We start from the raw sequence: 17,060 nt of genomic DNA, 5'->3' as shown, positions 1-17,060 counted from the left end.
TTGGATGGTTCCCCTAATCATAGTGACACCCCTGAAGCATTATTTTTAAATGTTATTTAATTTTTATATATTTTACTATTATATATATATATATATATACCGTATTGGCTCGGATATAGGCCGCACTTCTTTCCCCCACTTTAAGTCTTTAAAGTGGGGGTGCGGCCTATATTCGGGGTCTAGCGCCCGACGCCCGGGACATGCAGTCCCGGGCGCCGGGCAGGCAGCGGGGTTAGGATACAGATCCCCCACAGCGGTGCAGGGGACCTGCATCCTACTCCCCGATACGCTCAGACAGCCTCCCCTGCCAGCACTTCCCACGCAATACGCGTATACAACTTCCGGTGCCGGCACATCCGGCACCGGAAGTTGTATACGCGTATTGCGTAGCTGTCCCCCGCCGGCCTCGCAAGACACCCGGGAGTCAGCTCCGGTAAGTCGGGGGGCAGAGGAGGACAGTGGCAGCATTTCTCGGGGAGGGAGGAGGACAGTGGCAGCATATCTCGGGGGGGGGACAGTGGCAGCATATCTCGGGGGGGGGGACGGACAGTGGTAGCATATCTCGGGGAGGGAGGACAGTGACAGCATATCTCGGGGGGGGGGCAGAGTGGCAGCATGTTTTTTTGGTGCTTTTTTAAAGAAAAAAACTTTTTCTTTAAAAAAGCACCAAACTTTTAGGGTGCGGCCTATATACGGGGGCGGCCTATATCCGAGCCAATACGGTATATATATATTTAAACAAATATATTTCACTAATCGCATAGTGATTAGTATGCTGGGCTCCATTGACCTGCATGCTGATTGCAGTACCTGGACAGACCGTCTGGGAACTCTTTCAGTTTTTACTGGGCGCCGCCATCTTTAGCATACTGCCTTGTGGTAGACAATAGAATGGCTCAGTCCTAATCACCAAGATCACCAACACTCTGATTAATAAAAGTCTATGGAGGAAATTATTTAATGGTACAACCAGGACTTCTTTAGCATGCCGTAATCAGTCAGCTCACTGGGGTGGATAAATCAGCGTGGTTATCTGGGTATAAAGACATTTTTCTGCAGATAATGGAGTTAATTTGAACTAAACACTGAATTTAGTTTATGGAAACAAAATTAACTAAATGCTAAACGACATTATTGTATACAGCATTCTATTTAACGTTCAAAGGAAATTCTTCCCCTTTACTGCAACATCAGCCATGGGGATCAGTGGAACATTTTAACAAATAGAAAAATATAATCAAGATTTGCTTAAGTTCCACAAAAAAGTAAAAAAAAAGTACATGTAAAAATCTGGCACAGGCTTGCATGCTCTTCCACTGCATTTTCTGCGTTTTAGAAACAGAACCAAAAGATCCAAAGGGCCAACAGCAAATAAACCACATTTGATGCCAATGTCACAGAAAGGGTCTCACAAAAATATAATGCACAATTCTATAAATAATGTAAAATATAAACATTTTGGTGCGGACGGCTCCATTTATGCAAAAATACACAGAAATCAGCTTAAAAATGTTATGTGTAGGTTTGAACAGATATTGTTTATTTTCCAAAAGAGCTGGATTCTATGCACGAACGCTTTGTTTAAAGTTGTTGGTTATTACGTTGCAATTGGTACATTGTAGCCATACACATTAATGACATATTGGGTAGAGCCTTTCAGACACAAAGTATATATATCTATATCTATATATATATATATATATAGATATATATATATAGATATATAGATATATGATAAAAATGCTTATTTGACAAAAGGCACGTAACTTCCTGTAAACCACACGCGACTGTGTAACACGTACACTTCTAGCGCTTTGGAAGGCCACAACATCCGGTACATTCCATATGGGCAACACAAAACCAGCAGGGCCTGCAATGAATGTCCTCTATACCATCCTCTACACTCGAGCCCTGAGGGTGTTCACATATAATGTATGTGGGGGACCCCAACGTGCGATGTTCCTTGCGCAGATTGATCTGTCGGTGATAGATTCTGTTTCTTTCACTTTACAGGAGCGGAATGCGGGACGGTTCCCAGAGTTTGCGAGCGATGTCCTGACATTGTCGGATCACGTACTCTGGTGGGATGATTCCCAAATGCACAGTGAGGAGTTCGTAGCACTTTACCAGCTCGGTGTGGTGATTTTTGCTGTAATAACGAAGCAGTTTCCTAAAAATGAAAGAGAGAAACTCACAGCTGAACTTAAAAAATAAGTTAAAGCATGAAGACCATCGAAGGCAAAAACAGAGCCTCTAACCTTCCTACCTAGATAATAATTACAAGCATTAAAGAATGTTAAGCAAAGATGTGTCACTTTAACCTTTCCACAGTCATAAACGCCTTTAAGAAGCTTTTCTCTGCTGCTGTTGAAACAAACCTTCCCGTCGAATTAAGCATTCCCTGCGAGTCTGAATGCGAGGAAACAAACTAAACATCACATGATTAAAAGGAGTTGTTTTTGGAAAGGGTTTAGACATTCAAAAGTAACAAGAAAGACAAAACGCTTCACCAAGTTAAAAAAGTACTGAATTCAGCGTAACAGTCGGCACAGAAGTGGGGACGGTTATACTGCTAGTAGAGAAATTAATGGGCTTTAAATGTAACATGCATTTATCTTTAATATGTAATTAATGACACCCTTCCTACTCGTCTCCAAAAGTAGGTGTCAAGTTATTATGCCCGTGAGCGAACAAAAAAGATATATATATATATATTTTTTTTTTTAACAGGGTTAACCAAAGTGGGACTTTAAATCCATAATTCCAGCTGTGAACCGTTTTGATTCATTCCGCATCTGACTTTAAAACTAGAGCCAAAACTGAAATCTGAGTTTGACACATGAGCATAAGGAAAATCCAGAAATATTTATATATAAACTATCCGATGGGACATAGATAGCTAGAGGGCAACAAAGACAACTAAATTTCAATTACAAATAAATGATTACAGTCACAGACAATCACCTGTAATATTCTCCTGCTAGCATCCCTATGGGTGCCGAGTCATCTCCTAACACAGGAACCTCAATCACTTCTAGCTTATCACCCTGAAAATAAAACAGATGAAACATAATGTGGTGGTGGGTTGTAACGTATCAAATACCAGTCTCTTCCATTATTGGGTATACTTATGCTGGATTATGCATGAGTCACAAGAAACCACAATCATAGTTTTCATTTTATAGTCTTAATTGACATATGGTAGCATTTTGAGAGATATGGATATTGGGGGGCAGATGGCCGGTCAAAATGGTCATTGGCCCTACAGATTATACAAACTGCTGGGAACTTATATATGCTATAGCCTATACAAGACACACACCATCTGATCAAATATATCATTGTGTAATCCATTGGAAGAAGAAAACAGCATTATTCAGAGATCTAGAAAGAGAAGTTGAAAATTTTTAACTTTTTCCTCTTACCATTTTACCTCCTTTACCCCCACTGGACAATCAATCAACACTTTAATCACAGCAGCTACCAAACATGTGTGTAAACGTAGGGAGGTTTAGAACCCTAATTAGGTTAAAATATTAAAAAAAATATATTTAAGGTGTAGTAGAAATTCACTAGTGTGCATTTGTCAGCCCACAAAGCAACTGGTGAGAAGCAACTGGTTACAGCATTCTGTAAGTGTGTCCCATTTACAACCCCCGGGGTTCCAAAATGACTTGTAATGAAACATACAATTTTTTTTATAAAAAATTGTCTCTATTATTTTTCTCAAGATAAAGTACAATTCTGGTCTCCACATGAACCCTGCATGTAAATATTTCTCCTGCCCTTCACAAGTCCTTCATCAAGTCCTCATCCAATCTTATTTGCAGAAAGTATTAGACCGCTACAGCTTCGAATAAAGGAGACAAAATCGGGGTGGTTGGACTGGCCCTGTCCAAAGACCAAGCAACAATGAGGTTTTTGTTTTTTTTATATATACTGAAACAGATTTTTACAGCAGAATCGACTAGTTTTGCTTGACAAAATGCTGAAATTTCATTCTGGAATTGAAACAATTCTCAAGGCAGCAGCGTATAATCTAAAATCCCTCTCTATCAGTCTACTAAACTTAACACTACTCCATGCATTCTCAGCTTTCGACCTACCATATATATTTATTGCAGCATCAGAAAACAAGATGAAATTTAATGTAAGATACATATAATACTCACCGCTTCATTCTCAAACCACAGGAAGTAACAGCAATAATAATCTCCGTCTCGAAACGTTAGCGTGGTGTACCCTTTCTGAAGGTAACGGCGGGACATTCCAATAAGGGACCAGACCTTAAACAGAAACAAGTGATAGCCAATAACCCAAGTACTTATTGCAAATGGTGTTTGAACAAACATTCCTGCCTGATATTTGTAATAAGAACTGCACATTTGTCGTGCCAAATGTTTAAATTCTAGTTTCACATCTGAATGTTAAAAGGGACTACATCCTCAACCGCCTTTACACAAGTAGAGCACTAAATAGTCTATATGTTGTGCAAAAAGAACTGCAATGAAATGTTTAAATGTATAGCGGGAAATGGATTTAAATGAGTTGACCCCCCTTTTTTATGACATCATACATCCGAGCAAACAAACAATCTACTACTGTAGTGGTCTATTAGTACCAAAAAGTAAACATTCTCCTAATCCATCTTTATCGCTAAATGCTTTAAAGACATGTTAAAAAAATCACTATGGGTAAATACTTGGACATTAACTGCATTAAGTCAATAATTACTGAAAAATACTTTTTAAATCCCACTAGCGGTTCAAGCATTTGAGATACAGAGGGAGAATTTTACGTATCCTTTAAAGACTGAATGTGAAATGTCTTTGACTTGTCTTCCTTCCCAGACCTCGTAGTTTATTACAAATGCTTCAGGCACGCTTCCAAGATCATGAGCTACTTCAAGCTATTCTCTTCCTCTTTGTTAAACTCTTTTCTTGACTGCAGACTCATCTGTTAATGTTGCTCACTAAGCATTTTGGACACACTGAATGCTTCAATGCAAATACCTTGTTTTTTATAAAGTTCGCCAGGACGCTGTTTCCCAGCTCAGTAGAAGATTTATCGTCAATGTTAATAGAAGGGGCCACCATTTGCCCCACAGAGCGATCTATGTAGATAAAATGCACCAGGCCTGGAAAGTCTTCCAAATAAGTAAATCTTTATGTTAAGGAAATTAATAAAAAAAACTATTTGCAGGTCAACTTATTTTTTTAATACACTTTTATCAATCACCGCAGAATAGGAGAATTGCGTTTTGGGATTTTTCTGAAAAATTATACGCCAATCAGAGAACAGCGAGAAAGAACAGAGCTCAATTTATCCGTCGCACATCCGTTTTTTTTTGGTTTTTTTTAGGGCCAGATTATGTTTTTGACTTCTAAAAGAAAACTTGACTCCTATAAACAAAAATCATTGGCTCCCCTCACATTTACGTGCCCATAGCCAAGGTACTTGTGTTTTAACATAGGCTCAGAAAAAATCTAGTTGAACAAAGTTAAAGGTTATCAATATCCTTGAAACTGAAAAATATAAAATTATAATGACAGGCTCCAGTGATGTCACCATGACATCATAAAGATATGTTCCAAGAATTGCCAGTAAAAAAATAACCTTTTGCCCCAATGCAAAGTTCAGGAATAATAAAATTAGTGTAGCATCCATGTTTGGTATTCTCCTTCTCAGGGTTGTTTTTATTACCTACCTTGTGGAAGAAGAGTGAGAGTGAGAGAATGAGAGAGAAAGAATGAGAGAGAAAGAGTGAGATAATGAGAGTGAGAGAGAGAAATCTGAAAGATGTCCACATTGAAGGAGAGGGCTTTAAAGTGAAGATTAAGATATGATTCAGTGAGCTATAAATACAATTAGACATTAAATAGTTAAGGCCTAGTGCAAAACACTAACATTCCTTCTTCATTATGAATCGTATGCATTAAAGTACATACAATCACTGGATTGTCACTCACCAACATACATTGTATTGTTACTTGCTCGTTGTCAGGTGAATATCATTTATTTATTGTTAGAGTTTGACCGCATTGCCCATCAAAATGTTGATCTCATGAAACAACAGACCTCGTAATTTAATGCAAGCCCCCCCAGACAAATAAAAGGATATTTGACCATTGTGATATTCCTTTTACTCTTCACCAGCAAGAACTCCTTCCAATCCATCAGCTGTTCTCTGTAAAAAGACAACAAATAAATTCTGTTATCTACAGAAACCCCCCTGTGCGGTTTGAAAAACTCATAACCATCCATTTCGGAGTGTTATCGGGGCTGAGGAAATGTCACATTTTATCTTCGGCATCACAGACTCACTCGGTTCCATAAACCATGCCCGTTCCTGTTCAGTAAACCAGTAACTAGCAGGTGTATTCTTAGTGTCAATTGTAATTCTCTGCTAAATTGACAAACAGGGCAGATACAAAGTGATGTAGCGATAGTTATAATGGTGCGTTATTGCCATATTATGCTTTCAGATAAACATACGCTGCGTCTTGTTCCATTATCAGCATAATTATACATGCCGATTGCAAACCTCAGTAAGACACATTTATCATCTAAACAGATACCTGACGCAGAAAAGGTGTTATTAATTTACAGGACATTTTGGGACCTGAAATGAATTATTACTTATTAAAACTTAAAACCCGTGCCTCATTTTTTATGATTTGTGTAATTAGTTACTTGTCGTTTAGCTACAAAGTGTCTCCAGACTGCAATTTTTCAAAAAATCCAGAATGACTGTTCAGGCAGGTGACTTATGGAAGAACTATCACGGTTACAGTGAATTGGGGTAATTGTTTGCACTTTTAGGTTCCATTTATCACGGGTTTTATCACGATATGTCCAGTTACATGGAGTATTGCTACTTCCACCAAGTCACCCTTACTGTTAGTCAGGAGCACAGAAGGAGGAGAAGATAACTAATTGTCATGCAACACAAAGGCAAACGCAAAAGTTTGTGTGTTTGAAGGAAAGTGATAAAATGGTAGATCTGCTAAGTTTTATTTATGGAATACAAAAACCTGGGATCAGGGCTGGCCCAAGACATAATGCCGCCTGGGGCAAAGTTTAAAATGACCCCCCCCGATGTCGGGGGTCATTATCTACCCCCCCGTTGTACTTCACTTACCTTTCAGCAGTCCTGCGACGAGTCTCCCTGCTCTGCCACGGCTTTACTGCTGAGCGCCGGAAATGACATCATATTCCGGCGCTCAGCATTACAAGCCAGCACCGAGACCGAACTAGAGGGCTCGCAGAGGAGAGAGAGAGAGGGGTGCCCGCTCGGTTCCCTGCTTTAAAAAAACAAAACAAAACAAAAACGCTTGAGGCAAAGTGCCGCCTCTTCAAAAGTGCCGCCTGGGGCAGTTGCCCCACTCTGCTCCATGGTAGGGCCAGACCTGCCTGGGATTAATCTTTTGTCTAAGTGGAACAGCACCTTTAAATAAACAAAATGTCACCAATAAATTAAAGTGTACTAGAGACAACATGTTTAGGTGGCAGTAGTACTGTAACCCAAATAACACAGAGGGGTAGGGACTTGTAAAAGGCCAAGTACTCACTGAACACGTTTTCTGGCACGAGTCTGCATATTCGGAGTCAGGGAATGCGTTCCGCTTATTGGAGAGGCCAGAAATAACTGTCGATATACAGAACACAGCTGGCGTTTCACGTTTCCACAAACCTGAACGAGCCTGAGGACAGAACACACAAGCCATTAAACATTCATCGCAATGGACAGCCCCGAGGATTCTGCAACACCGTCTACTTTTTTTCTGATACAGATTCTAGACAATTCTTGGATTTTCTGGAATATAAAAGATATAATCTACGCCAAAAAAATAAACAAAACATTTTATATTCTATAATCCATGGTTAAATATGTATTTTCCTAAACATGTACATGCAAATAAGTGCAATCTACATTCTTAAACAACGTTAGTAGTTGGTTTACGAAATCTACATAATTTGTTCATCATACGATGAACAAAAGAATGTTTATAAAAATATAAACATTCCTTTTTTTTTTTTTTTTTTTTTTTTTACACCCTAATTTACTTTCATTAATTTACTTAAACGCAAACCAACATTTCCAAATGCCAAACAGGGATGCTTTTGTTTTAGGGTGTTACTAAAGCTTCCATGTGACCCGTCAATAGCTATTTATGTAACTGAATAAGGCATTATTGAAGAACAATCTTTTTATTTACACAATTTAAAATGAGACCACATTTTCTGATGCTGATATGTGTGTCGTTGCGACTTTTAGGGCTTCTCATTGCCGTGATAGACTCATACTCGGCATACATATTCCTAAACAGAGAGACTCGGTAAATGTTCAACAATACTCAATAAATCACAGTGTGGCATAAAATAAACCCCACTACTCTCTCTTTCATTTGTCAGTAAAAGCACTCGCTAACTAGGTTTTCAGCATCCCGCCATATTATGGTTTCTTCTGGCAGCCATACCGCCAGATAAAGTTTTCATTTCATGAACCGTTAACAAAAGAAAAAAAACGTATCACAAACACGATTTCTCTAAATGCTGTCTAGTGGAAACATCTCCTAGCCATCTAGAAACAATAAGTTCTTTTATTCAAAACCATGTGTTTCAAACAGACAGGAAAACCACAATTTTATGGCAGTCATTTTACCGTCTTCTTATAAGACATAAATTACGACAGCATATAGTTCCGCGGCAGACAGAGTATAAAGACCACAACGCAGCATTGTCATAGACAATGGATCCTATTTATAAAGGGTAAGTCAGACAAGCAGCACAAAATGTAGAGCCTTTATCAGAAACACATCGGTTGCTATGGTGATTGCCTCATATGTAGAGCTACTCCAGAATAATAGTCAAACTTTTTTTTACAGAATTTGTAAAGCAAACTTTGACAATCGGTGAGTTGCTCGCACATTTGCTTTCTTCCACCGGTTTGTAATCCACTAAACTGAACCGTTGGGAATAAAATCCAGATTGACAACCAGGGCTATGTTGGTTACACGCAAAACCTACTCATCAGACACAAATATCGGCTATATATATATATATATCATCTCACCTAGACATTTCCTACTAATTTGTCTAGCACAGTGAAATGATTTTTCTTTACACGGAGCAATCTTCTGTGGAGGACGGGCTCAATGTGATATCTTAAGGTTCTGCACCGTAACATTTCCTTAGAATAATAGAACAGACTTACTCTTTTGAGGTCCCAGTCTCATTTCGAGAGAATACTTTGGTTTTGAACTCAAGCCAGGAGTTATGTAACTAAATAAATAGAATGTACTTATTGGAATCGGAATTACAGTTTTACCGAGAACATTTTGAAAGAAATCACAAAATATATGGAAACGGCCACAAGAATTTAAAATGAGACAATGAAAAATCAAGATGTGGTAGAAGCAGAAAAAGGAATGCAAACAGAGAGAAGCTGACAGAAACAAAAAAAATTGATTTAGGAATTACTGCGGTGTAGAAGATTAAATAAGGAACATTTTAGACATCTTATCACGTAAAAAAAAATTAGAGGTCTCATAAAGAATCAATACTTAGTGTTTTCATAGGGGTGCCCTCCATGTGGCTCTCAAGTCTACTTGTGAAAATGAAACACCAACATCCTCATCAAGCTTCCAAAATTAAGGGATGTCCTTTTATTAGATAAGTAACAGTAGAATCCATGCCATATTACTGTTTTAGGCTAGAAACAAGAGGGCACATCCCCCCCTCTCAGTGTACATGGCTGGGCATTAACACCAATGAGAAATGTCTGTGCGAAATGCGCTGTGCATTATTCTGTATGTTCAGTTTGCGGTCACCGTAGGAATACAATGCAATAGCATGATACGTCGAGTCTCTGGGGATGATGATGCATTATATGGGACTGTTGGATATATTGGCTTATAAAACGTAGAATTTGGGAAGGTGCAAAATTCACCTATGAATAACACAACGTATACAGACAGAATATGCTGCTCAATAGCCCACCTGTATCTCACGGCTACCAAGGCTCTTCACAAACCTATCTGTCCTTTGTTTAAGGTCTGACATAAAGGGATGTGATCGCAGAATTTGGTGAATGTCCTGTCCCTCCAAGAGTTTCCTCTCGATCAAACTAAACCCATCTAAGAGCTGGTAGAGAGTGAGAGCGATATGACTGCCAGCGAACTGTAAATAAAGAAGTATTACATTAAAGAACCCTCCTGAGAAAATACGTACCAAACAGCTGTATTGTATATGTGTGATCTCAGCGAACATGGACCATGATCTGGTCATGAATGGACACGGTTCCAGTTTGTTGAGTACAGAAATTAACACCTCAATTTTTTTTAAAGTAAAAATTCACCCCCCCAAAAAGACCACAAAAGGCATACATTTAATGTTTCAAACACCCTCCTATTGTGTGCAGAGCAATAAATAACCCCTTTTCAACGATAAATGTACCAAAATCAGAAATGCAGAATAGTAATACTGTAACAATGCTTGGATGCAGCACAATTAATTCGGTCTCATGATCAGAGGTTGCCATATTTTTCATGGATCAAAAGTTACATTCTCACACGCCGCAAGCTGTATATCCATTCTTTTTACATTTTATTAGAGACCTTTGCTTGTTTCTTCTTTCCCCTTCTGGTGGATACTGATACAGAATTCCTTACCTTTGTAAGGAGAACCAGGCATATTCCAGGCCACAGCGGTAGGCAGTACATGGAATGAGGCATCATCGGACAATAACCCTCTCTCAAGTTGGCGTCCAAAAAAACTCTCCTTGTGTTCAAAGGTTCATGTAACGAGCCAGCCAAGGCTTTCAGACTGTCTTCAGCCATCTAAGAAATAAAGAACCACCTAAGATGATGAATTCTTACAGGAAAAAAAGAATACATGGTGTGAACAAGGGGCATTTGTTAAGGCAAAGTTCTACCTGAACTTCAGAATCAGCAAAACTAAGCGTGGGAGAATCATCCTCAATCCAGCTTCCAGTACCTAAAGATATATGATGTAAGCGGATCGCATAAGTAACACCAGAAAACGATACATTTAAAGGAATATATCTCATAATACAATTAAGTAGGGAAAGATAAGCTCAAGTGCTAGTAAAACAATCCAATTAATGTTAAGCAGATCTTGTGCATTCAAATTGAAATGTAATGGGATTCCAATCCTTCAAGAAGTGAAAGTTTATGAACTAGATATTTGGGCAGCTAATTTAGAATAAAGCCAAAGTATGTTATTTAAACAAACAAGAGCGAGCAAAGTGATTTTGGTTTCGTAGAGCGATCCGGTTCCTTAATGCTCACCTAAGCTACTGTTGTTAGGGGATGGATCTGGAGTATAATACTGTTCTGATGCTGCGTTCTCATCCGCTTCCTGGAACATAAAACAGAATTATTGTAACAGCTGAAGGTATAGTCCAGGACCTAAGTCATTTCTGCTAAAGTTGACTTCAAGCCCCATCATACTCAGCAGAACACAACAGGAGCTGAAAGCAAGTGCGGCCCGAATGTCACAACTTTACATTACCCTCGTAACTGCAGGCAACGTCGCCTTCTTTCCACAAGCTTCGTATCAATGCAAGTAGCGACCTCATGTGGTCATACCTTTACACAGGCATTGTTAAGAATGTATGTTTTTTATTTTATTACAGTATGTATTCTTATCATTTGTTGGTTTAGAAATCACCATCGCATTCTGCAGTACAACACGGAATAGGCCTCCTAAAATTGATCAAGTTGTGACTTATATTTATGTATAATAAAGCTATGGACAAACATGGTGTTTCTGCTAAAGTGACCAACCTCCATCGTTATAACTACATTAAACCACACACCAACAGAAAAAACACCAACACTCACTCAGTGAACATTGGTTTAGTAGACAGGTTTATACACAAATCAGCATGTCTTGACAGTTTCGTCTAATATGAACCTAATCATTTGTCTATTTTAGAATTTTGACTCAAACATTTCCGTACCCCAGGGTATAGGAACCTCAACGCGCTTGTATGTGCCCCTCTAATATTGTGAATAAATATTGTCCTATATCCTTGTGTTTCTTTTCAATTATATATTACTTTTAAAGGAGTTCAGGATGTTAAGAGTTTGTTTGTTATAAGTGCATATGGAACTGTGAATGACTATTCCTTATGCCCCTACATGTATAACACCAAGCTCGAAACGAATGCACTCACCTGGAAACATTGGTCCTGTAGCGTACTGAAGCCGGGATATAAATCCTGAACGATTAGAATCAAGGAGAGGAGATCTGCAGGCCTCAGTGAACTGGCATTACGACTTAAGACATAACAAAAAGATAACATTATTAGGAGCTTACAGTCATTCTTTACCATGAAATCTTTTAATAAGACGATTCTGATAATCCTCCAAGAAATAATTAGTTAGTTGACCACACACCCTTCAAACCGTTGTGACATGGTTTGGACATATTTAGCCTCCATTTATGTGTTCTTCTTAGGGACATTAAACTGTCCCTTTAACTAATAGAAGTTAAATCTGGGCTTTTTGCCAGTTAAGTATCATTCCTCAAGTTATTATATAGAGCTGTTTGCTACAAATGTGTCAATTTTAAGTATTTGGGCAGAAGTCTACATTTAAAGTGGGGTACTGTGGTTCAGGTTATTATACTATTTAATTTGTGAAGTAAGTATGAGGCATCAAAATTGATGGCTGAATCTGTTATTGATGCAGTTACAGCAGACATTAAGTTATTGAGTGCCTTCTCATCTTGATCTTCATGAGGGATCTGTTTTCACCTCTTACATGTTGGTCTTAACTACAGAATTAGACCTTTAAATCCCTACAATGTGTCTTAAACTATGATCACCAACCACGGGTAAAGCATTTTGCCAAAGTTGGTCCCTGCTAAAGTATTATATCACATTATTACAATATTTGTTTAAAAAATATTACCTGGAAAAAAGTGCCAGGAGTTTTGTGTCTACTAAAATAAAGGCATGAAGGACCTCTTCCCCGCCGCGCTCACTGCTGCTATTAATGTACTGAACTATCTGCTTCTCCAAAAACTCAATACATTGTTCACAGAGCTTGGGGTGAATCAAACGCTCCACAGCCTACGGAAGGACCAAGGAATGCAGACATTAGACTGGAAGGAGATGTATAGATGATGCTACTACTGGCAATGCTAAACATATGTTCCTAATTATTATAATTTGTACACAATATGTACTTGGTAACATTTATAAGCATGAACATCAACCAGATTATTACGCAAAGGTCACCTCTACTGCAAAACTCTGGTCCTCAAGTCGCAAGCGGTTGTAAGTCAAGAGCAGGTTCTGGAATGTTTTCCACACAAGGTTACGTTGGTCAGAATCAGAAGGTCTCAATCTGCAACGAGAAAATGCAGATATATATATATAATGTTTCAAAGCTTGATGGTCATGCTGGTGGGAGTCACAGTTACATTGAATACTAGGTCTTATTATGCTTGAAAAGAAGTGGTAATGAACGCCTATTCGATTAGGGCAGACTTGGAGGACTCATCATTTCAGCTACGAGATGTCCTTTTCCACTTCAGAATCTCAGATTTCACATGTAGTTAAACTCAGGAATTGGTAAAATAGGACACAGGGGGCTTTATTCACTCGATTTTGCAGGTGAGCTATGAAGTCACCATCCTAACACAGTTTACCCGCAAGAAAGTCTGAACTGGCCTTGAATAGTATAATGGTGAGAAGATGTTCAACAAATGCCATTGATTTCTTTATGCATTTACAGGGCCAGCTCTCAGAGGAGAAATATACTGGGGTTAACCCTTTATCATGCATAGTGACGACAGGGAGACTCCCATGCAGACTCGCGCTTTAGTTAATAAACCCTTAGAAAGCACAACTCCGAAATAAGGAATCAACATAATGTCTTTAAATGTGACATCTAAGATGAATATGGATTTTTTTTGGTTTGTCTTCAGACATTTCAAACTAGTTTCCTCAGGCTTTAACATTTCGAGGTGACATGACTTGACTTGGCATTTGTAGCATTTGATGGACCGTAAAACATTAAGCTCTTACTGAGAAATCTCCTAAAGCAAAATACAAGATATGACTAAGCAAAAGTCCCAACATTAAAGCACATGTGCAAATTAAAGTGCCATTGTAGTTAAATATAAATAGCACAAAACCACATGCTGCATGCATTTTATTTTTATTGTGCTTTAATGTGTCTGAATACAAAGGTTGTTTTTTTTACGAGTGGAGATGTTGAGTATTGCAGTTGCCTGGAAATTTACAAACTCCAGGAAAAAAAAAAATATATATATATTTTTATATATAATATTAAAGCCATACTTTATTTAAAGGGACACTCCAGAGCCCCTATGTAGTCCCACAAAGAATGCATATTAAAGTATGCAAAAATAAAATAAAGTCACTCACCTTTAGGAGAAGATGCTGCTCCAGAGCTGCAGCTTACCACATTCTCTGTCGTCCAGTTTTGATTCCTTGAATCAGCCAATCAGTGACAGGGGAGCAATACCATGAAAATCAATGGGAACATTTTCTGTGCATGCGCATGGGGGTTAGACCCCCTGAAACTCCCACGCAGGCGAGTAATGGAACTGACTGGCAATAAGTATGGCGTGAATGCGCAGGAGGAAACAGGAGATCTCCTGATCTCCTGCAAGCCAAGGCGATTGGGGGGGTGACGCATTGCATAAGTGGGGGTTCGGCTGAATCACTCCATGTATTTACAAAGGGATAAGAACATTTAATTTAATTTGCATTAAATACCACACTGTGTATAATACTAAAATTAAGTTTTGCATTGGGAAAAGGAAACTTTCTATTCAATAAAAAGGAGTTTCCAAACTTACTCTTTCTTAATTAGCTGGCTGTCAAAGGTGACAAGACCAAAGTGGACCTCGCTCATCCTCTTCAAGACATAAAGTTTTCTGCGTAGGTCGTCCTCGTTTTCTGATCCATCCCCATTTACTGCTATGTACAGGCATTCCCCAAACTACAGGAATAAAGCAAATGGCATCACCAAACTCTCAGAACCGTGAGAAGTTACGCCTCTGCCTTGGTTCAGCTGCACCTTCAAGGCTGCCATTTTTATGATGTCAAATAATGTAATAGTGCTTCATTAAAACCACAGCAATGTCAAGAATTTCACTTCTAACTGGAAGCCATGCTTGCTCATTCTTGGAATATTTTAGATATGTAAAAGGTTACTTGTTATTCAGAACTAATTCTGGTATTTTGACAAAAACCATGGTTATTAGATTTCTATACTAGTAATTCTAGATGCATCTAATGTGATTAAAGATCAATTTAAAAAATATTGGTTAATGCAAAAATGGATGACATTACAGGGTAATTTGTACACTAGATAAAAACTTGGATCAATGTTTCCAATCAACCTAACTGATTAGAAAAAAAGAGAAGAAGGTCATAAATTAAGATGGGGAAAATGACATACCATATGGAGAACGCAGAGATGGCCACTTTCGGCAGTGAAACAAGTGTACGTGTCATTGATTTTCTCCAGCAGTGTCACAGAGGAGATGATTAAAGGAGCAAAAAGTGTATTGATGCTATCCCCGAATGATTGTAACTATAAGGAGGGAACAAATACTGCTAGGATTTACAATGTACAATAAAACACAGAATTCACAGAAATTAGACATAAGCTAAATTGCGGTGCTGAAAAATGAAACGCTTACAAGCAACATTTAAAAATGTGCAAGTGTTTACAAATGTGTGTAATGGTGTGTACAGGACAGTATTCTAATGTAGGATTAATAAAAGGTATATTTCATAAATACAGTGTATTAGTAAAGTTATGTTTAATATATTTGAACTCTCCAATGTTTGACCATATTGACCCAGCATGGCCAAACACAAGGTAGAGATATTTTCCGAATGCTTGAATGCTTGTCATAAGACGACGGACAAATATTAAAAACAAATGCAAATTGTTACAGCTTCATTTGCTGCTGTTGGCCGGCTCTAAATCACCTTTCTATTTGAAATAATTCTCTTATTATATCATTTTACCCTCATCACCAGGTTTAAGTAGGGCAGGACTGGAGATAACAAGGCAGCCATGGCACTTTAAGGCAAATCCATCCAGCGGCCGCACACACGAGCCCATGATCGGCTGCTGGGTTGAGCTATCAGTTGGGTATGGAGAGGTCTAGGGCTGGGTTTAAGAAATAATGGGGGCTTCAAAAACAGGTCGGGTTCCCAATAACAATGTAGGAAGCCCCCTACATAAACATGTTAAGTATACTTGGGTATGCATGTCGGAGGGTTATGGCGTTAAGCTGTACGTACAGCATTACTTTCAGATACTCCGGAAAATGGAAATGAAGCAAAATCTTTATTTGTGTCACTCAATAAAAAAAAATAAAATCAGAGCGGACATTTAATTTATGTTAGGGTTTGTTGCATACAACAATCTATATGCATTCTGGGAATTTTCATTATGATTTTTATTCAAAGTGTTTATCATATATACTGTATGTACATTACCTGGGACTCATCAGGTAAACCATATCTAATCTTCAAGTTCTTTTCAAAGTCCTCATCTGCCCAGCAAAAAAGGACTTCAGCCCCCTCAGAAGCAATAAGTACGCATTTCATCTGTCAACAAATGTAGAATATGAAATCAATATGTAACTCTCCAGTAACTATACCAATAATTATCTGATGACTTATTTAGCACCGCCATAAAGAACCATCTCAGCGTGGTGTTTGATCAGGGGAAGGTATCCAATATAATGGCAGATTCCAGGCAGCTCATTAGAACAAAATGAAATAAAACTAAAATGTCTTATAATTTGAAACTATATACAGTAATTAGTGTTTAAATAAAAATATCACTTTTGCAAAAGGACTTTCCCGCTGAAAAGTGTTTTCTTCTTTTAAGTGAGCAAAGCCTGGCAATCTACAAAAAGATACAAGAGTAATGAAATACTTCAGGGTGGGTTTTAAGGGCTTCAAAAAGTAGCCATCTGACATGTTCCTTTAAGCGACGTTATAGAACAGGGGCATATTTTGCACTCGGCCT

The 17,060-nt window shown here is 38.3% G+C and overlaps 1 protein-coding gene across 1 annotated transcript; it reads right to left on the bottom strand.

The window, feature by feature from the left end:
- Positions 1-2,007: 2,007 nt before the first annotated feature.
- Positions 2,008-16,633, bottom strand: LOC149277628 (BLOC-3 complex member HPS1-like). Its single transcript, XM_089502655.1, has 17 exons — positions 16,523-16,633; positions 15,468-15,602; positions 14,863-15,005; positions 13,271-13,379; positions 12,942-13,102; positions 12,203-12,305; positions 11,313-11,382; positions 10,937-10,998; positions 10,674-10,841; positions 10,003-10,182; positions 9,218-9,285; positions 7,572-7,703; positions 6,122-6,187; positions 5,013-5,157; positions 4,173-4,286; positions 2,965-3,047; positions 2,008-2,170 (listed from the first exon to the last, which is right to left on the bottom strand). Exons 1-17 carry the CDS (start codon positions 16,631-16,633, stop codon positions 2,008-2,010), a joined length of 2,013 nt encoding a protein of 670 aa, XP_089358781.1.
- Positions 16,634-17,060: the final 427 nt, after the last annotated feature.

The sequence above is a fragment of the Sceloporus occidentalis genome, unplaced genomic scaffold (assembly GCF_023333645.1).
Source record: "Sceloporus occidentalis isolate IW3139 unplaced genomic scaffold, rSceOcc1.0.p SCAF_208, whole genome shotgun sequence".
Lineage (NCBI taxonomy): Eukaryota > Metazoa > Chordata > Lepidosauria > Squamata > Phrynosomatidae > Sceloporus > Sceloporus occidentalis.
Note: the sequence above shows the minus strand (reverse complement) of the source record. Positions and strands in the feature narration are given on the sequence as shown.